This window comes from Eschrichtius robustus, chromosome 11 (assembly GCF_028021215.1).
Source record: "Eschrichtius robustus isolate mEscRob2 chromosome 11, mEscRob2.pri, whole genome shotgun sequence".
NCBI lineage: Eukaryota > Metazoa > Chordata > Mammalia > Artiodactyla > Eschrichtiidae > Eschrichtius > Eschrichtius robustus.
In genome coordinates, this window is record NC_090834.1 from 109,596,733 (window position 1) to 109,617,329 (window position 20,597).

A 20,597-nucleotide genomic window follows, 5' to 3' on the forward strand; every position below is an offset into this window, starting at 1 on the left:
CCTGAATGGCCCCATCACTGAAAACATCACTTATCCAGCTGCCCCAGTGAGCCGTGGCTTTGTTAGGTGGCCTCGCCAGGTGCAGACGCTGCTGGGGCCCGTCCTGTTCCAGGCAGTTCAGGCCCGAGGCTGGTTCAGCCCTACGTCTGCCATCCTGCAGGTGATCAACATCGACGGGACAAAGAGGCGGACGCTCCTGGAGGACAAGCTCCCACACATTTTCGGGTTCACGCTGCTGGGGGACTTCATCTACTGGACCGACTGGCAGCGGCGCAGCATCGAGCGCGTGCACAAGGTCAAGGCGAGCCGGGACGTCATCATCGACCAGCTGCCCGACCTGATGGGGCTCAAGGCCGTGAATGTGGCCAAGGCCGTCGGTGAGTCGGGTCAGCCTCCAGCCATGGGTCAGCCATGCCACAGGCTCGTGGCTGCCCTTTTGGTCCACAGGCAGCCCAGTTGGAGGACAAAGCAGGGGGTGTAAGTGCCCGGCTGGGGCACCACTCTGGGGCTGGACAGCACAGGAGATGGTGAGAATATTGGTCCAGGACCAGTGGCATGGGGGTGGGGTATTGACCAGGCATGGTGACTGGGCACTGGTGGCAATAGTTGTTCTCACGATGGCTAACACTTGCAGAGCGCCTGCTGCGTGCCAGGCTGTGGCTAAGTGCCTTCGTGCCCAGAGCAGCCCTCTACGCGAATTACGATGTGGCCCTGTTTGCGCTGGGGAGAGGGTGGCAAAGCCGTGCAGCTATTGGGTGGCCAAGCTCAGGACTCATGCCCGGGTCTGCCTCGACCTCCTGGCTGGGCTGGGCTGGAATCGTTGTCCAGTGTGACAGGCTGGGCCCTCAAGCACACACCTTTTATCTGAAAGCCAGGATCTGCAGAAAGCTCCCTTAACACAGGGATTTGTCTCTTTATGAATATGATTCCCAGTGCAGGTCGACAGGCTACACTGGGGACAGTGGTGTCCAGCTGTGGTGGGAGGACAGATGGGGGGACGGGACTGTGGGCTCTGTGGCAGCAGGGACCCTGTCCCCAGCTGGGGCCCAGCACCTAGTACTGCACCTACACATCAGAGACACTCAGCAAGCCTTTGCTGGAGGGAGGGAGGGAGGAAGGACCAGAGAGGCCCCAGTGCTCGCCCTTAAGTCTAGTGGGTGAGACACCCCTTAGTTAGCTCTGCTGCCAGGCTGGTGACTACAGTTGAGGTGTTAGAGGGATGCCTGGCTTTAAAATATGAGGGAGGGCATTTGAGCTTGGAATTTAGGGAGCAGGTGGGGGTCAGGGTTTGCCCGGCAGAAGCGACAGCTGAGCACAGGCCTGGAGGTGAGGCCGTGGGCGGAGATCCTGGGGGGATCTAGTGCATCTTGGTCTCCGGGAGAGGCCTTTGGTCACAACCCGCACTCCTGAGACAAGGCGATGGAATCAGCACACTCAGTTTACCAGCCGCCTTTGAAAACACGTTTGTCATCCACTGTGGAACGTGAGGCCCACCGGTGAGTGAGTGTCTGAAAAACAAAAAATAAAGCCCTAGAGATAAGAAAAATGATATATCCATTGGGTGTGATTTAAAGTTGAGAAATTGGACCCCTCCCTCCCTCTTTCTCTCTCTCTCATGTAGGGATTTACTGGGAAAGATGGGAGAGAGGATTCTTTTTCTAGCTGAAATACTTGACACTAAATTAAAGCCAATTTTAACAGCACTGCGGCAGATGAGTGAGACTAACGGCCTGGCCAAAAATACATGAATGCTAAGTACAGTCTGCTACAATAAGAAAGAGGCGCCTTGGGCCGTCCTGGGTGCATCTGAGTTCGAGGGCACCGAGAGTGCCGGGGACCAGGAGGAGGAACTGTCTGGGTGGTGTCGCGGGCTGCGGTCAGGTCAGCAGGCAGGGAGTCCAGGCCCGGCGGGGTGGGGGGAGCAGGGGGTGCGGTTGTCCCCAGGTCGCCATGAGGATGGAGGAGTCCAAGTGCGGGAATGCCCTGGGCCCAGAGCCAGCCGTTGTTACGTGCCCTCCCCATGCCTGGGGAGGCCCTGGGTTTCCATCCACCCACCTGCTGTCCCTGTGTGACGTCTGGCAGAAACGAAGCCTCGTACAACCGTGGAGCCACTGCCCACCCCCTCTCTGCTGGGCCTCTGGCGTCTAGAGCCTGTGTCTTTCCGTCCAGGGACCAACCCGTGTGCGGACAGGAACGGGGGCTGCAGCCACCTGTGCTTCTTCACGCCCCGCGCCGCCAAGTGCGGCTGCCCCATCGGCCTGGAGCTGCTGAGTGACATGAAGACCTGCATCGTCCCCGAGGCCTTCCTCGTGTTCACCAGCCGGGCCGCCATCCACAGGATCTCCCTGGATACCAATAACAACGACGTGGCCATCCCGCTCACGGGCGTCAAGGAGGCCTCTGCGCTGGACTTCGACGTGTCCAACCATCACATCTACTGGACTGACGTCAGCCTGAAGGTACGGCGGCTGGGCGTCCTCCCCGTGCACCTTTCCCGTGAATACCTACCCGGTGATGGTATCGCCTCAGAGGCTGAAAAAAGGTTTTCTTCCTTTTTTTAAAAAAAAAAAATTTATTTGGTTGTGTGGGGTCTTAGTTGCGGCAGGCGGGCGCCTCAGCTGCAGCTCACGGGCTCCCCAGTTGTGGCACATGGGCTCCTTAGTTGCGGCACACGGGCTCCTTAGTTGTGGCATGGGAACTCCTAGTTGCAGCATGCATGTGGGATCTAGTTCCCCAACCAGGGATCGAACCCGGGCCCCCGGAGTCCCATCCACTGTGCCACCAGGGAAGTCCCTTGTTTTTTTAACGGTTTGTTAAAATTGAAGTTTAGTTGCTGTACAATGTAAGTTACAGGTGCACAATAGAGTGAGTCACAATTTTTAAAGGTTATACTCCATTTAGAGTTATTATAAAATACTGGCCACATTCCCTGTGTCGTACAATATATCCTTGTAGCTTATTTTATACCTAATAGTTTGTACCTCTTACTCTCCTACCATGATGTTGCCCCTCCCCCTTCCCTCTCCCCACTGGTAACCACTGTATCTGTGAATCTGCTTCTTTTTTGTTATATTTGCTAGTTTGTTGTATTTTTTAGGTTGCACATGTAAGTGATATCGTACAGCATTTGTTCTTCTCTGTCTGAATTAGCATAATACCCTCCCAGTCCATCGATATTGTTGCAGATGGCAACATTTCATTCTTTTTCATGGCTGAGTAGTGTTCCCTTGTAGAAAAAGTTTTGGGTTTTTTTTTAAAGAACTATAGGGAATTCCCTGGCGGTCCAGTGGTTAGGACTGCGCACTTCCACTGCAGGGGGCACAGGTTCGATCCTTGGTTGGGGAACTAAGATCCCGCAAGCTACACAGTGCTGCCAAAAAAACAAATAAATTTAAAAAAATAAAAGAACTATAATATTTATTGTAACTCGATTCACACCAATAGAACATTAGTGAACCTGCGTTAATAAATAAGCACGAATGATTACAATGAGCAGGTCCAGTGGACACACAGGTGGCCATTTCTAGAGTGATTGGGTGTCCGTGTATTTTTCGATTCCCCCCATCCACTCCCTCATGAGTGCCCGCTTACTTAGCAAGCTCTTTCTTTGTTCCGGGTGCTAACTTAAACATCCTGGATGAATACAGGAAAGCCTCTTTCATCTTCTTTTTTTTTTTTCCTCTTTCATCTTCTAAAGCAGGGTTTAGCATACTGGCCTGGGGGCTGGCCTCCGTGTTTTGTCAGTAAAGTTTTATTGGGTCACACTGGTGCCCATTTGCTCATGGATTGTCTGCACCTGCTTTTGTGCCACTAGGTTGTGACAGATCCAAATGTCCTGTGACACCTGAAATATTTACAGAAAAGGTCTGCTGACCCCTGTTCTAAAGCACTGGACAACTCAAACAGTTTAATCACCTGTCTTTTATTCTACTGTTGGTATTACATGGCTCTTAAAGATTTTTCTGATTTTAAAAGTCACAGGGTTCATTGTAGAAAGAGAGAAAAGTATATTATACAGAAAAGTATAAAGAAGAAAATAAAAACGCCCACATCCCCATCATCCCAAGTCAGCCATTGATGTCATTTTAGTGTATTTCCTTTGAGTTTTTGCCTATGTTAGTATTTCTCATAATCACAATCATATGCTTCGTAGAATTCTGTATCCTGGTTTTCTTCACATCACATTATAACAGGTATTTTATCAGCCTATTACAAACTCTTTAACATAATTCTTTAAATGTGTAAAATATTCCAGTGCACATATATTCCTTATCATACTTAACCGTTCCCTTATTTTAAATGTTCTTCCAGTTTTTTCCGACTCTAAATGATACCACAGTAACAAGCATCTCTGTGGGTAAAGCCTCTTTTGTGTTTTCATTCCTTTGGATAAAGTTTCAGGAGGAAGATTACTGGGTGAAAGGATACAGTGATTTTTTTTTTTTTTTTTTTACGGTTACAACTATTTTGAAGGGTCATGATACATATATATATATATATAATATAGCTTATATATAATTATATATTTTTTATAATTGTATACTATTAAATAAAATATTTTTACATATTTTTAAATGAAGTATATATTTTATGTATATAACCAAATTGTTTCTTCTAAAAAGGTTGTATTTTGCTGCTTTTCAAATGTTCCTTCAAAAACTCAAATGTTGGGAAAAAATTAAAATAAAATATAAAAGAAATAAAAAGAATAAAAACTCGAATGTTGGTGATTTGGTCCCACATGTGATCAGTAGTTGCTCCAGGAGACATCTGCAAAAACTCTGGTTTCTAACCGGTGCCCCTTTCCTCCTCACCTGCTCCCAGACCATCAGCCGAGCCTTCATGAACGGGAGCTCCGTGGAGCACGTGATCGAGTTTGGCCTCGACTACCCGGAAGGCATGGCCGTCGACTGGATGGGCAAGAACCTCTATTGGGCGGACACCGGGACCAACAGGATCGAAGTGGCCCGGCTGGACGGGCAGTTCCGGCAGGTCCTTGTGTGGAGGGATCTGGACAACCCGAGGTCGCTGGCCCTGGACCCCACCAAAGGGTGAGGACCGTTTTTGTCCAGCAGGCATGTCCCCGTCACCTCTCTACATGAGCCAGTGCGTTGATGACCCGAGGCCGAGGCAGACGGCTGCCCACCTGGCACTCTGCGGTTAGAGCAGTAATGACCGCTACTAGCTTTGAGGTGGCCGGGGCCGGCGGGACCCTTGGAGGTCATCTGGTTCATTTCATAGTGGAGACACTGAGGCCCAGAGCACAAGGCAGGAAGGGAAGCCTCTGTATCAGGCACCACATTGGGCGCTCCCAGGGGGGTCATCTCATCTGGGCATCCAGGGGCCCTGCAAGGGGTGGGTGATTTTACAGGTGCAGAAACTGAGGCTCAGAGAAGCTCAGTGATTTACTGAAGGTCACGTAACTGGTTAGAGCAGGGCTGGGCCAGGAAGTCCCGTGCAGTCCTTTCTGGGCTCCTGTCCTGGGCTTCTCCCCTCCTGCTTCTTGGTGGCCACTTAGCGGCGGTTTAAAACCCACCTTGCAAGGCACACGCTTTTATGTGTCAGGCAGCCTGGGGGCCCTGCCCTGGGGCCGGAGGGGCCAGGGTTGGAGTCTTCCTCTGCACTCAGGGCTCGAACCATAAAGCATTAGTGGCGTGTAGGGAGCAGTCCAAACCCTGCCTGCTGCGTGCTCTTCCAGGGAAGGGAAGATTTCGGCAGAACAAAAAGAAAGGTCCAGGTTTTAGCGAAAGGACCAGTGAAACGTACACAATTCTGGAATGGGGATTCCTTCCCCGGAGCCACTGCTGAAGAGCGACGAAGGAGGACCCGTTGGTGGAGACGGCAGAGCTGAGTTCGAATCCTGACCCGACGATGCCTGTTTGCCTCAGGGTCTTGTTTTCTACCTTCTTTGAGGAGAGGAGACTGTACGCCCCGATTTGCCCACGTTCTTCCTGCCCGTCCCGGTCACCCTGGCATCCTGTCCAGCTTAGTTAGCGTTTGTCCCTGACACAGGTGTCCCAGGCTGGATGTCCTGTTGCACGGTCACCCCGTCTGTGCACCCGAATGAGAATATCAGGGCTTAGCTTGCAGGGGGGCTGCTGTGGGACCCCAGGAGGCAGGATGTAGCTCCGTGACTGCTCCCAGAGGGACGGTGGGGTAGAGGGGGCTCCGAGGGTCTCGCCCCTTCCCTGCTTCCTGCAGGGATGCCATCGGCACAGCCGAGGAGATGGCGGCAGGTGTGCTCCCTGCCCTGCCGTGAGGGTGGCCGTGCCTGAGCCTGCCCCGCCCTGCTCCCATGTCTTCCAGCTACATCTACTGGACCGAGTGGGGCGGCAAGCCCAGGATCGTGCGGGCCTTCATGGACGGGACCAACTGCATGACGCTGGTGGACAAGGTGGGCCGGGCCAACGACCTCACCATTGACTACGCCGACCAGCGTCTCTACTGGACGGACCTGGACACCAACATGATTGAGTCATCCAACATGCTGGGTGAGGGCCGGTGGGCCCTGCCGCGAGGGGGCGTCCCTGCCCCGGGCTGGGTGAGGGCCGGTGGGCCCTGCCGCGAGGGGGCATCCCTGCCCCGGGCGTTGGCCGCGCTCAGCCCCCATGGCGCTGTGCCCTTGGGCCCGTGAGGCCCAAGCCCCACAGGAGGTGCAGCCACGCCCCGGGTGCTGACCCAGCCTTGCCCCCTCCTGAGGGTTGTCCCTTTCCGCCCCTGGTGCTGTTGCTGTAGATGTGTCAATAGAGACCCCAGTGACAGCTGTTTCCTACACACCAGCTGAGAGCCGGGTCCCAGCCAACCCTGTGCCAGGATTCTAATTTGACCCTACACCACATAGCGTAGGTTTTCGTTGATGGCGAAACTGAGGCCCGGGGAGGTCGTGGGACTTGTGTAAGGTCACAGAGTGCCACTCAGACCCCAGGGCCACGTGCTACAGCTCCATCTGACCCTGAATACCTACTGGGTGCTAGGCATTGTTCTGGGACCACTCAACACCTGGGATTAGGTTAAAAACAAAACCAAAAAGACCCTCGTTCCCAGCCACCCAGCAGTGAGGGCAGGATTTGAGCCTAGAAATCACGTGACTCTGGACATTTTGCGGGGGGTGGTTGGTTATATTAGCTCTCCTGGGTGATACCACGTGACGGGGCTGCCCCGTTCAACCTAGAGAATTTGGCTTCCTTCCTAATCGCTGCTGCTGCCGCCACCTGTGGTGGGTGTGGTTGTGCCCATTTTACAGATGAGTAAACTGAGGCATAGGTGGGCTGAACGGCTTGTCCCCAGGTACTGTGTGAGCAGAGCCAGGGCTAGAAGCCCAGTGGCCTGGTTTCTGCTTGCGGCGGGCTGCACCCCCCCCCCCCCCCGCATGCTGACTGTCCTGGTGTATGAGGCCAAGAGCAAGGCTTGAATGTGTCTTTGAGACCGTCACCCCCAGCCCCACAGGGAACTACAAGAGGCTGGTGCCAGGTGGGAAACCAGTCACAGCACAGCTGTGGTTTCCCGAAATAATTAAGCTCCCTGATTACCCCAGAGTAAAGACACACTCGGAGGAAAAGCAGTGAAAGCCCTGGAAACCCCCCCTCGACTCTGCAGGTTGAGGGTGGTCGTGTGCAGCCAGCCAGGCCGTTTTCGACCATATTCCCACTGAATGGCGTAGACGTGTAGGGAGCACTTGGTTGATAACAGGGGAGGCCCTGGGCAAGGGGAGGGTGGCAGTGTCGCCTGGCGTGGCGCGAGTGGGCGTGGGGCGTGAACCTGGGGCCTCGCCATCCTGGTTGCAGTCCTGGCCTTGCTCTTGCTGTGTGACTTGAGCCAGGTGACTTAACCTTTCTGTGCCTCGGTTCTCTAATGCCGATGGTCCCTCCCTCCTACAGCTGCTGCTGTGAGAATTAACTGAAAGGATGAGAGTGAAGGCCCTTCTCGCCAAGCCTGGAGCACAGCCACCGCCCTCTGAGTGTTTAGTTAATGATCGTTGTTGTTGGAAAAGTCCACTCCGAGTCCCGGTCCGGGGCCTGGGGCGGAGTGGGGGCGGGCAGCGTGTGCGTGACAGAGGCAGCCAGGGAGCACCTTTATTTCAGAACTGTCTTCTTTCTAATGATAAAATAATCAACTTAGAAAATTTCTAAAAATGCAGAACAACAGGAAGAAAAATTTTCATTATCCATAATTTCACCAGTCAGTAATAATGTATATTCACCTGTTGGCATATTTGTTTCCAGTCTCAAAATTTTTTTGATTGATTTTTTTAAGCAAATATTTTTAGCTGTTCATCTCTGAAGATTTTTTTCACTTTTTTCCTTTTTAAAAATCATCTTGAAAACGTTATTTCAAATCGTGCCATGTATGATCTTCATCTGGCTTTCTCCCACTCCTGTACAGGAGAAGCATGTCCCCATGTCGCCAACGTGTTTTCACTGGTACCGTTTTTACTGTGAAATAGAGCATACGTGAGGCGCTTGTACAACACACACACTTTGACAAGTGAAGACTTAGAAACCCATGCCCAGGTGGAGGGACAGAACTTGTCGAGTGTCACCGGGCCCTGCACCCGCTCTCCCCACCTCACGCGGCCCTGAGCCTGCGTGTGGCCGCAGTAGTTCCAGCAGGTGCACACAGGTGTGTGCTCTGCGTGTAACTGCTCGGCGGGTCACGTGATCAGACCCTGGTTCATTTCACAAGCCCTCTGCTGCTGGCGTTAGAATGGCACCAGCGTTCCCAAATGAAAGCAGGGTGTGGGCGGGGCTACCTTCCATCTGGAGGCTCTAGAGGAGAATCCATTGCCTTTTCCATCTTCTGGGGGCTCCTGCATCCTTGACTCGTGGCCCTTCCTCCATCTTCAAAGCCAGCTGTATAGCCTCCACCAGCCTCTCTCTCACTGTCCTGCTCCCTCTTACAAGGACGCTTGTGTTTGCACTGGGTGCACTGGGATAATCCAGGATCGTCTACCCATTTCAAAATCCTTAATTTAGTTGCACCTGCAAAGCCCCTTTTGCCGTGTAAGGTACTATATTCAGAAATTCTGGATATTAGAATGACCTCTTTTGGGGCGAGAGGGGGAATGTTATTCTGCACGTAGTTTTTATCAAGCACGTAATTTGTGCCGGCATTTTGACCATTCTACGTGCATGATCTCGTTGAATATTTATCACAATTATATCACAAACCTCATTGTTTTTTTTTAATCATAATTTATTACATTTAATTATCATGGATACCCATGAGGGCACTCTTAAGAATAACCATTTTGGGACTTCCCTGGTGGTCCAGTGGTTAGGACTCGGTGCTTTCACTGCCATGGCTCTGGGTTCGATCCCTGTTTGGGGAACTAAGATCCCACAAGCCACATGGCATGGCCCCCCCCAAAATACCCATTTTGCGGATGGGGAGACTGAGAGTCAGGAAGCTTACATAGCTTTCCCAAGGTCACATGCTGGTCAGGGGAGAAGTGAGGGGGCCCAGGCTGACTCCAGAACCTGGTTTCAACCACTGTGGTAGACTGCTAGGGCAGTTTATTTTATCAATATTTTATTTTATCAATATTTTATTTTATCAATATTTAATCTATTTTATCAATATTTAAAATTTTTGCTGACGTATATATACAGTCAAGTACAAAAAAGTGGTCAAGTTGGAGAATTTTTACGTACAGATACTTGCACATACACAGAAGCATCAACATAGCCTGTGTAGCTCCCATGCAGATCAAAGTAGGGACGTTTCCAGCCCTCAAAAGGCTTTTAGTCAATCTCACCAGCCTCCTCAGGGGTCGGTGCTGCCCTGACTTCTATCTATGTGTACTAGTTGTGCTGTTCTAGAACTTTCTATCACTGTGACCGTACAGCATGTGCTCTCCAGCGTCTGGATTCTTTCACTCAGTCTAATAACTGTGAGAGTCGCCCACGTTGTTGTTATTCTTTTTTATTGCTGCGTCATTTCCATTGTATGAAGATCCTACCTTTTTAAAAAAAATTTTTTTATTTTATAAAGTTACATTTTATTTATTTATTTATTTTTGGCTGTGTTGGCTCTCCGTTGCTGCGCACAGGCTTTCTCTAGTTGGGGCGAGCGGGGGGTGCGCAGGCTTCTCCTTGCAGTGGCTTCTCTTGTTGCAGAGCATGGGCTCTAGGTGTGCGGGCTTCAGTAGTTGTGGCATGCAGGCTCAGTAGTTGTGGCTCGCAGGCTGCAGAGCGCAGGCTCAGTAGTTGTGGCGCACGGGCTTAGTTGCTCCGCGGCATGTGGGATCTTCCCAGACCAGGGATCGAACCTGCGTCCCCTGCATTGGCAGGTGGATGCTTAACCACTGAGCCACCAGGGAGGTCCCAAAAAGATCCTACCATTTTTTAATCCATCCTACTATTTTTTTTTTTTTAATTTGGCTGTGCTGGGTCTTAGTTGCAGCACGCGGGATCTTTTAGTTGCGGTATGCGGGCTCTTAGTTGCGGCATGCGGGATCTAGTTCCCTGACCAGAGATCAAACCTGGGCCCCCTGCATTGGGTGCTCGGAGTCTTAATCACTGGACCACGAGGGAAGTCCCTAATCCATCCTACTATTGACGGACATTTGGGTTGTTTCCTGTTTGCGGCTGTTACACATAGTTGCTGCTGTGCACATTCTCATCTGTGTTGTTTGGGTGGATGCTGCATGCATTTCTCTTGTGCTGCAAGAGGGGAATTGCCTGCCCTCAGGGCAGGTGCACATCCAGCCTCAGTGGACCCTGCTCGTTTCCCAAAGCGGTCACATGCTTTATGAGCCTGACGCAGGTGGCCAGGCTGCAGGTTGAACTGGTTCACCCACAGGACACCCGTGCGGTGCCCGTTGCTGACTCGGTACCCGTGTGTCTCCACGCAGGTCAGGAACGGGTCGTGATTGCCGATGACCTCCCGCACCCCTTCGGCCTGACGCAGTACAGCGATTACATCTACTGGACAGACTGGAACCTGCACAGCATCGAGCGAGCCGACAAGACCAGTGGCCGGAACCGCACCCTCATCCAGGGCCACCTGGATTTCGTGATGGACATCCTGGTGTTCCACTCCTCCCGCCAGGACGGCCTCAATGACTGCATGCACAACAACGGGCAGTGTGGGCAGCTGTGCCTGGCTGTCCCCAGCGGCCACCGCTGCAGCTGTGCCTCACATTACACCCTGGACCCCAGTAGCCGCAACTGCAGCCGTAAGTGCCTCGCTCTCCCCCTGTCCCTCACTCCCACATTAGATCATCAGTCTGACTCTGGCGGTTAAGGTGGAAAGAAGCTTTTTATCTGGGGAAACCTTGGTGCACCTGGGCAGTTGGGCAGGTTGTGCACTTCACATGTTGCCTAATGTTACCTGGAGGCTCAGGCTGGGTGGAAGACCTGTTGCTTCATCAAGACACGAGTAGATGGTCCAAGCCCTCAGCTGGCACGCCCCATGGGAGGCTCTTTGGATGTGAAAAACAGTCCCTGGGGGGAGAGCACCCACTTATAGGGCCAGGCATTGTTCCAAGTGCTTTTTATGGCACTTAATCCTCCAGCCTATGGGGTAGGGAGTATCACTGTCCCCATTTCACAGACAAGGGCCCTGGGCACAGAGATGTGTAGTTACCCACCCAAGGCCACACAGCTGGTAAGACTTGAACCAGGTTTGAATCCAGGCAGGCTGGCTCCAGAGTCCCTGCCCTGAGCCCTTGCGTGTGGCCTCATGTCCACTGTGTAATCCTCACACCGACCTTCTGAACGAGGTAGGCCTTTTCACTTTCAATTCTAAGAAAAGCGAGGTCCAGAGAGCCTGAGAGTGACTTTCCCATGGGCCCGCAGGGAGAACAGCTGTGTCCTGTTGGCAGGCTTTTCTCCTGTGACATCAGCAGAGAGCTAGTTATAACTCGGCCTCTGTGCAGCGCTAGACAGTTTGTAAAGCTCTTTGTCATCCGGGCATTGTGTGAGCCTCTCGCAGCCCTGGGCATTAAGAGGACTGAGCTTCCTTGGCCCAATTATGTGGATGAGGGACCTACAGCTTCGAAGGGTTAAGGGGCTTGGTCGAGGCCCCAGGCCTCGTATGTGATGGGCCTGGGGCCACAGCCTGGGATTCCCCACTCTTGGGCTCTCTTTGGTCCTGTTGTCCTTGCCACTGGGGGCCATAACCTTGAAGGGTCAAGCGGAGGTGCAGGTCACGCACTGCCCAGAGGAGATGTGACTTGGGTGCTGGCTCCCAAGGCCGGCAGACCCAGGGCTGTGACTTGGATTCTTGTGGCCCAGCTATAACTCTTGACGTGGCTGCAGATGGTGGCCTCTACACATCCTGGGTCCTGACAGCCCTGAGGAGCGTCCCCTCCCGGTGTCACTGTTCACGTCACACGGTTTTCAGCCATTCCCTGGCGCACGTAGAAGCCCCTGGCGAATCCCACTGTCACCAGAGCATCACACACACTTATGGGTGGGAGTTTGATGTTCACTACCTTTCCCTCCTTCTGACTTAAGTCTTGATAATCTGAAAAGAAATGGATATCTAGTTTTAAAATAACACACACGCTTATAAAATATGGAAACAACAGAGACGTGTAACATGGAGAATAAAATTCCCCGTAGTCCACCCCCAAGAAACAGTTTTGCGTCTTTCCAGCCTTTTTCCATGTACGTCTCGTAGGTGCACACGCAAATCTACTTTTTACCATAAAATGGAATGCCATCCTCCCTGCCCACTCCCTGTTCGGCTCCCAGACGCTGACGTGCGCCCGCCCCCGTTTGCCTCTCTCCAGCACCCACCACCTTCCTGCTCTTCAGCCAGAAGTGTGCCATCAGCCGGATGATCCCTGATGACCAGCACAGCCCAGACCTCATCCTGCCCCTGCACGGGCTGAGGAACGTCAAGGCCATCGACTATGACCCACTGGACAAGTTCATCTACTGGGTAGATGGGCGCCAGAACATCAAACGCGCCAAGGACGATGGGACCCAGGTAAGTGTGCTTGTGGGGGGGCGCGGGGGGCCCTTCCACGAGGAGCTCGCACTGGCGGCGTCCAGGCTACCGCCCCCTTTTCTTAGCAGAGGGGGTGCCAAGAGGGCACAGTTTGGGGTAAACAATGATTGGACTTCGATTATGTCATTGCCAGGTATAAGGCTGAGCAGTGGGAAACCCTTAGATTGTGATTCTGTGTAGAAACTGGATCTTGCAGTTGTTTAAGTAGCAGTGGTGGGCGTCAAACCCCATGGGATTTCTTTTCCTTTCCATAGTGGTTCTGTGCAGGGATAGTTGATACTGGTTATTCTAGATTTATCTTTTATTTTAGGGGAGTTGTATAGTCAGTTCTGTTATAATGCAATGTACATGTTTCTGAAAATCACTGCACTGTACAAAATCGCCCAGTACAGACCACAGGGCTGGTGGGGGAAAGGGGGTTAGGTGTGCAGCACTCAAAAGGCCATCAGTGACAAACGGAAAAAAAGAGAGGAACCTGGCAATACAGGGGCACTGTCCTTCGAATGTGAAGTGGTTCGGTACATAAATGCTCCAGCAGATATGGCTCTTGACATTGAAAAGACCTGAAGTTGGCGGAGGACATGGGGGTCGGAAGGTTGCAGCTTGTGGGTTTTTGTGGAACGCTGGAAGGAGGGTTGTCTGAGAGGGGACATAACGTTGTAACCCCAGCGTGGATGGCGTGGCTCCCAGTGCACGGGGGCTGGGGGTCGCTGGAGGCACGTGTGTTTGTGGGCCCCTGCTCGGTGCGGTGCTGCTGTGTCCTCTACACTTGCCTAGTGTTTCTCCTGGGTGCAGTTGTGCAAAGCGAATGCGAAACCTGCTCTCTGCTCAAATTGTCCCTGATACATCACTGCATGGGGACGAATACATGTTTTCCAAACGTGAGTCTAGCAGAACTGACTACTTTTCTGTGTTAGGTGTTTGTGACCCATGCCAGGAAGGACATTGTCACTGCAGCCTCGGGGCACACCCGGCGTATCCAGCCATGTGACAGGGAACTGTGGCCAGAATTCCAGTAGGACGTGCCTGGCTGGTCATGCCAGTTTCTAAAGACTCCTTTCACAAAAGCTACAGAACCCAATGGTCTCTTTCTCAATCGAGTGGTCAGTGTAACAGCTTACGTCATCGTGGTGAAATCTTGATACTGTTAGAACAGCGATGCAGATGTTTGTGAGTGGAGATTTTCAGAAGATTTTCGTGTCTGTAATGTAGGTGTTTCTCTTCCCCACCCTGAACTGGGTGCCATTGCTGCCTGTAAGACTGGGCCTCACTTGCGACAAAATACGTCATCCACCCACGATGTGAAGTTAACAAGTCATCCTTTGACATGTGTGTCCTTGGTTGATGGTAAAAGGCCCAGCTGTGCCCGAGCAGCTGTGATCAGCATCTCTGTGGGGGCAGAGCCTGGTGGAAATGGTGGGAATGGATTTCTTTCATCCCACCCTGGGCGCAGGTGACAGTCCCTTTGAGTCCTTTGGAGAACAGGAAGTGTTAATTGATGGACCATGGCTTCCTGCTGAGAAAGTTGCTGGGCGCAAATTGCCTTAAAGTCCCATGGAGAGGCGTTCTTTTGCATTCTTTTATGGTGTCCGGCAGAAGTGGGGGAAGACTTTGAAGAAAAAGCCCTTTTAGGAACACTTAATCTGGAAAATATTCATTTCCCTTCCTGTGTCTCTTGCTAAACTCCACCCTCTGGTGGCTTTGATTATTAGGGGTACCACCCCACCTCCAAGGATGGTATTCTTAATTATCATCTACTCGGCTGTCGTTTTTCTATTTAATTTTTTATTCTTTTATTGTGGTAAATATACGTTACATAAAATGGACCATTTTAACCATTTTTAAGTGTACAGCTCCATGGCATTAAGTACATTGATATTGTTGTACAGCCATCACCACCATCCATCTCCAGAGGAAACTCTGTCCCCATTAAACACTAACTCTCCATCCCCCCCATACCCCCAGTCCCTGGTGCCCACCATCCTGCCTTCTGTCTCTATGAATTTGGCAGCACTAAGTACTTTCTAGAAGTAGAATCACCCAGTATTTGTCCTTTTGTGACTGGCCTATTTCACTTAGCACAATGTCCTCAAGGTTCATCCACATCATAGGAGGTATCAGAATTTTCTTCCTCTTTACGACTGAATAACACTCCACTGTCTGCATAGAGGACATTTTGCTTCTCCGTCCATCCATCAGTGGACCCTGGGGTTGCATCCTCCCGTGAGCCGTTGCTGCAGACTTTCCCACTTGGTTAAGTACCACTTTGTACTGGTGAGGGGGCGGGGTGTGGATTGTGACGTTGAATTGGATTCTGCTAAGTTTTTTGCACAGGCATTAGTGCTGTTCCTTATGGTAAAATTGGAGTTTGGGTTTTATAAAACCGGCCAGCCGTGTAAAGTTTATCTCCTCGTTCCTGTGTGCCTGGGGAGGGACGTGGGTGGTGTGTTGTTAACAGCATGCACTTTTCTCTCAGCTGGTTGTTCCGATGAGCGTGTGCCCGGCTCCCGCACACCCACCCTCCACAGGGAGCCTGACTCTGGCCAGGGCTAGCTGGAATCCTGCTTTACTCCCAGGCCGTCGGCTGCACTGGGCTGTGGCCTTTGGCCAGAGAGCTCTGTGGCTCTTGGGAAAGGAATGTGCCGGCTGGAGTTGACGCCTGGCTCCTAGGGCCCGCAGCTCCTGGGGGCGTGGATGTTGTTACCTGCAGAGATGCGAGTGACGTGCTTCCAGCTGCCCAGCAGGGCGGGACCAGAGGCTGCTGTGTGTGTGTTTGGGGGCGGGGGGTTCCTCTCCAGCTGACTCCAAGAGGCTGGGCCTGGGGAAGGGGGCTTCTTTATGGCTGCAAGCCCCCTCTTGACCACCAGGAGACTTCCTGTTTTATTGACTGCTGAAAAGAGGTGTATTAAGAGGGTCTGCAATGAGCTGTGATCAGAACATCATCTAAAGATGATTCCCTTCTCAGAGGAGGAACTTTTCATCCAAACCGTTGGTGGCAGCAGCCCAGGAGCTTGGGAAGCCCCTTTGCACCAGGTCAGGTCACCTGAGAACCCAAGGGGACCAGATCCACCAGGGAATCGGCCTCTAGCCTGTGAGGGAGGCGAGGGAAGCTCTGGGTGCTCTCCTTCTCCTGCATCAGTTCATGAAACAAGGTCCCCTTTAAAGGGATTCTCTGTCGGTGGCTCCGAAAGCCCGGGCTCATCCCTGAGAGGCAGTAGACGGCATGGAGTCCGGCAGCGCTCCGGGAGAGGCTCGGGGTGGAGACCCGCAGGGAGTGTGAGGGGCAGAACAGACCCCGCGAGGGGCACGTGCTGCCCCTGGGCTCCCGGTATGCGCTGCGGGGCAGCCCTGCACCCTCACCTGGCCTTGAACCCCTGGCCTGTCTCCCTCAGGGAAGAGGCTGTGAGAGGTGGACCTCTGTGCTGGACGCCTATTGTCCTGGCACCCTAAATTTAAAAAACAATAAGATTTGAGGGCCTTCACTCTGGAGGACGGTATGGAGGTTCCTTAAAAAACTAAAAACAGAACTACCATACGACCCAGCAATCCCACTACTGGGCATATGCTCTGAGAAAACCATAATTCAGAAAGCGTCATGTACCACAATGTTCATTGCAGCTGTGTTTACAATAGCCAGGACATGGAAGCAACCTAAGCGTTCATCGACAGATGAATGGATAAAGAAGATGCGGCACATATATACAATGGAATATTACTCAGCCATAAAAAGAAACGAAATTGAGTTATTTGTAGTGAGGTGGATGGACCTAGAGACTGTCATACAGAGTGAAGTAAGTCAGAAAGAGAAAAACAAATACTGTATGCTAACACATATATATGGAATCTAAAAAAATAAAAATAAAATGGTTATGAAGAACCTAGGGGCAGGACAGGAATAAAGACGCAGACGTAGAGAATGGACTTGAGGACACGGGGAGGGGGAAGGGTAAGCTGGGACGAAGTGAGAGAGTGGCATGGACATATCTACACTACCAGATGTAAAATAGATAGCTAGTGGGAAGCAGCCGCATAGCACAGGGAGATCAGCTCGGTGCTTTGTGACCACCTAGAGGGGTGGGATAGGGAGGGTGGGAGGGAGGGAGACGCAAGAGGGAAGAGATAGGGGAACATATGTATATGTATAACTGATTCACTTTGTTATAAAGCAGAAACTAACACACCATTGTAAAGCAATTATACTCCAATAAAGAAGTTAAAAAAAAAAAAAAAAAAGAATCCAAGGGAAGGAGAAAAGAAAAAAAAAGATTTGAGGACCTTAATCCAAAAGTCTGAGTCTAAGGAAGCAAGAAGTGAGAAGATGTCTTGAGCCGGGGGCCTGTGATCCTGGGCTGACCGCTCAGCTGCTGGGTGGTCCCTCTGCACGTGCGGGCGCAGGCCGGCCAGCCCGGGTGGGGTGGCTTCCAGGCAGCCGGGTCCGGTGCCGTCACTGGTGGCGGGGCCCGGCCTCGGAGCCCATGGGCGAGAGCTCTCCTGGAGGCTGCTGGAGGGATCAGCCTCACTCTCAGGCGGATGTGTGGGCAAGAGCTGGTTTGAAAGGAGAGGTTCCCAGACACGGTTGGGGTTTTGACGTTTGCTCTGCACTCGGGCACAGCCTCCGCCCTCGCCGCCGTGACTTTAGCCGGTGCTCGTTTCTTACCGCCCTCCAGCCCTTCGTTTTGACCTCTCCGAGCCAAAGCCAGAACCCGGACAGGCAGCCGCACGACCTCAGCGTTGACATCTACAGCCGGACGCTGTTTTGGACGTGCGAGGCCACCGACACCATCAACGTCCACCGGCTGAACGGGGATGCCATGGGCGTGGTGCTCCGCGGGGACCGCGACAAGCCGAGGGCCATCGTCGTCAACGCCGAGCGAGGGTGCGGGGCCGCGCGGGTGGGGTGCTGCACCCGCCGGGGCGTGCCAGGGGCCCCTCCCGTGAATGCCGGCCTCTCGGGCCGGGAGGGGTCTTCCACCCCCGACACCCCCATCCACAGCCGGCGTGCTGCAGGGAGACACCAGCTCATTCCCAGGCATGGCAGGGAGGCAGAGACGCCCAGGGATGGCCTGCACTGAAAGCCTGTGCAGGGGTGAGGGCTTTGCTGAGAGACGCAGGCAGGATGTGATTCATAGGTTTGGTACCATCCCACCAAACTTGAACCCTATTCAACCATCCCTTCCAAAGCGTCCCACGTGGTGGCGGGTTATTCACTTGCCTAGGGGAGGTCACTACCTGACTGGGATCTTCTTCCTTCCCTGAAGCTCCCTGATGGGCCCTCAGGTTCTCTGGTAGGTGGGAGAGCACCTGAGACACGTTGACAGATGTGGAGGGTCCCAAATGGAAGGACCAGGGCGGGGGGGTGAGGGGGCCAAAACCACATGACGTGAGATTGGGAAATAAAGCCAGTCGGGGAGGGTTTGGGGGTGCAAGGCAGGAGCATGGTGACCATCTCAGGTACTGAGATGGGGCTGCCGTTCAGGGCGGGAATCAGACCCATCGAGGCACCGTGTGCTGGAGCTTGTGCCCGGGGACGGCCAGGCAGACCTGGGTTCAAATCCCGACTCTGTCACCTACTTACTGCCTGTGTGACCTCAGGCAGGTGACGTGACCTCCCAGGGATTCAGTTTCCTTGTGAGGACAGCGGGGAGTACCAGCCCTGCAGCACCCGGGGGCTCAGTTACTGAAGGCGGTTCTTTAGGAATCAAAGGAGGGGGCGTGTACTAGTCCCGGGGGCTGCCGCAAGTGACCACAGACCGGGGGCTTAAAACACGGAGGTTTATTCCCTCGCAGTTCCAGGGGCCAAAGTCAAGGGCGGCAGGGCCGTGCTCCCACTGGAGTCTCTAGGGGAGGTTGCTTCCTGCTTCTCAGCTTCAGGGGCCCCACGTGCTCCTGGGCTTGTGGCCGCATCCCTCCACTCTGCCTCTGTCTTCACGTGGGCTTCTCTCTGTGTCTGTGTGGCCTCTTCTCTCCCTTGAGGCCACTCTCACTGGTTGAGGGCCCACCCTAACCGGGGCGGCCTCATCTTGATCCTTAGTTACATCTGCAAAGACCTTGTTTCCAAATAAGGTCATATTCCGAGGTTCCAGGTAGACATGAGGTCTTGGGGGACATTTTCCAGCCCCTCCAGGGCATGACCTTTCAGCTCCGGGTCCAGCCCCTAGAGGCTGGGGTCATATGACTGGTCACTTTCCAAAGCCCCGCTGGGTGCCCACAGGGTCTGGGGCCGGTCTCTCTGGTGCTTTGCTGAGGACGTAGCGGACGCAGCACCCGTCCTTCACCTGCTGTTCTCTCGCAGGTACCTGTACTTCACTAACATGCAGGACCGAGCAGCCAAGATAGAGCGCGCAGCCCTAGATGGCACCGAGCGTGAGGTCCTCTTCACCACGGGCCTCATCCGCCCCGTGGCCCTCGTGGTGGACAACATGCTGGGCAAGCTCTTCTGGGTGGATGCCGACCTGAAGCGCATTGAAAGCTGCGACCTGTCAGGTACGCGCCCTGGAGCCTCCCCGGGGATCGGTCCCTCGGCAACCACCACGTCCGACCCGCCAGGACGCCCGCCGTCCTGGTCATCAGTCACGGCATAGCAGCCGCCACGTTTGTCGGGGACCTACTGCGAGCAGGCACTGGGCTGGGGCTTCACCACGTATAGTCCCCCCGCCGCGTTCCAGGATGTGGGTCCCAAATGATCCCCAGGTGGCAGGGGCCAATGAGGCTCAGAGAGGGTGAGCCAGCCGTGCAGGGCCCCCAGCGTCGGGTGGAACAGGAGTCCGACCGCTCTGCCTCCAGCGCCCATGCGCTCAGCTACTCTGCCGTGGCCGCCTTAGTCCGGGAGGCCCCTGGGCCAGAGAGGAGTGAGAATCAGTGCTTAAAGGGGCTTTTCTTCCGGAAGTTGGGGTGGGCTGGGGGCAGGGGAGGCACCGTGCTTGCAGGGGGCCAGCAACTGGGGCCACGGCCCTGGTCGAAGGGCAGCCCAGGTAGATGCAGGGCTGTCTGAGAGGTGGTCTCACATCTGCCTGATTCCAGGGAACGTGCCCCAGCCCCCAGCCCTGGCCAGAGCCCGGCGTCCCCCAGGCTCCCGGCAGCCCACCCGTCTCCTGAGGCAAGCGTGGGCCGAGCTCTAGGGGTCAGCCGCCACTCAGGGGGAGCGCCTCCCTCTTGCAGGGGCCAACCGCCTGACCCTGGAGGACGCCAACATCGTGCAGCCTGTGGGCCTGACTGTGCTGGGCAGGCATCTCTACTGGATCGACCGCCAGCAGCAGATGATTGAGCGCGTGGACAAGACCACAGGGGATGCGCGGACACGAGTCCAGGGCCGTGTCGCCCACCTGACTGGCATCCACGCCGTGGAGGACATCAGCCTGGAGGAGTTCTGTACGTGGCGGGTGGGCAGCGGGCGGTGGGCAGCGGGCAGCAGGCAGCGGTGTGTGCAGACGCCGCCGAGGGGAGGGTGGGCCTCTTCACAGAGCACAGCAGCCCCTGAACTGGCCCCCTTGGAAAAAGGCAGGAGGACAGGCCAATGTGAGACTTGTAGGACTGAGATCCTCTTTTCTTTCTGACTGTCGGCCAAGTCTACTCTCGGCTCCCGGAGGCCACCCTCAGGCCCTCGCCCCATCAGCAGCAGATCGAACCTCTCTGACTTCCTT

At 53.7% G+C, this 20,597-nt stretch overlaps 1 protein-coding gene across 2 annotated transcripts in view; it reads left to right on the top strand.

Moving 5' to 3' along the window:
* LRP5 (LDL receptor related protein 5) overlaps window positions 1-20,597 on the top strand; it is a 109,955-nt gene that overhangs the window by 69,957 nt on the left and 19,401 nt on the right. For both annotated transcript variants that reach the window (XM_068554907.1, XM_068554908.1), the window contains exons 8-16: window positions 161-377; window positions 2,170-2,459; window positions 4,825-5,051; window positions 6,307-6,491; window positions 10,853-11,176; window positions 12,737-12,936; window positions 17,625-17,833; window positions 19,250-19,440; window positions 20,116-20,325. In XM_068554907.1, coding sequence (XP_068411008.1) covers window positions 161-377; window positions 2,170-2,459; window positions 4,825-5,051; window positions 6,307-6,491; window positions 10,853-11,176; window positions 12,737-12,936; window positions 17,625-17,833; window positions 19,250-19,440; window positions 20,116-20,325 — 2,053 coding nt within the window. The remainder of the gene's footprint in view (window positions 1-160; window positions 378-2,169; window positions 2,460-4,824; window positions 5,052-6,306; window positions 6,492-10,852; window positions 11,177-12,736; window positions 12,937-17,624; window positions 17,834-19,249; window positions 19,441-20,115; window positions 20,326-20,597) is intronic.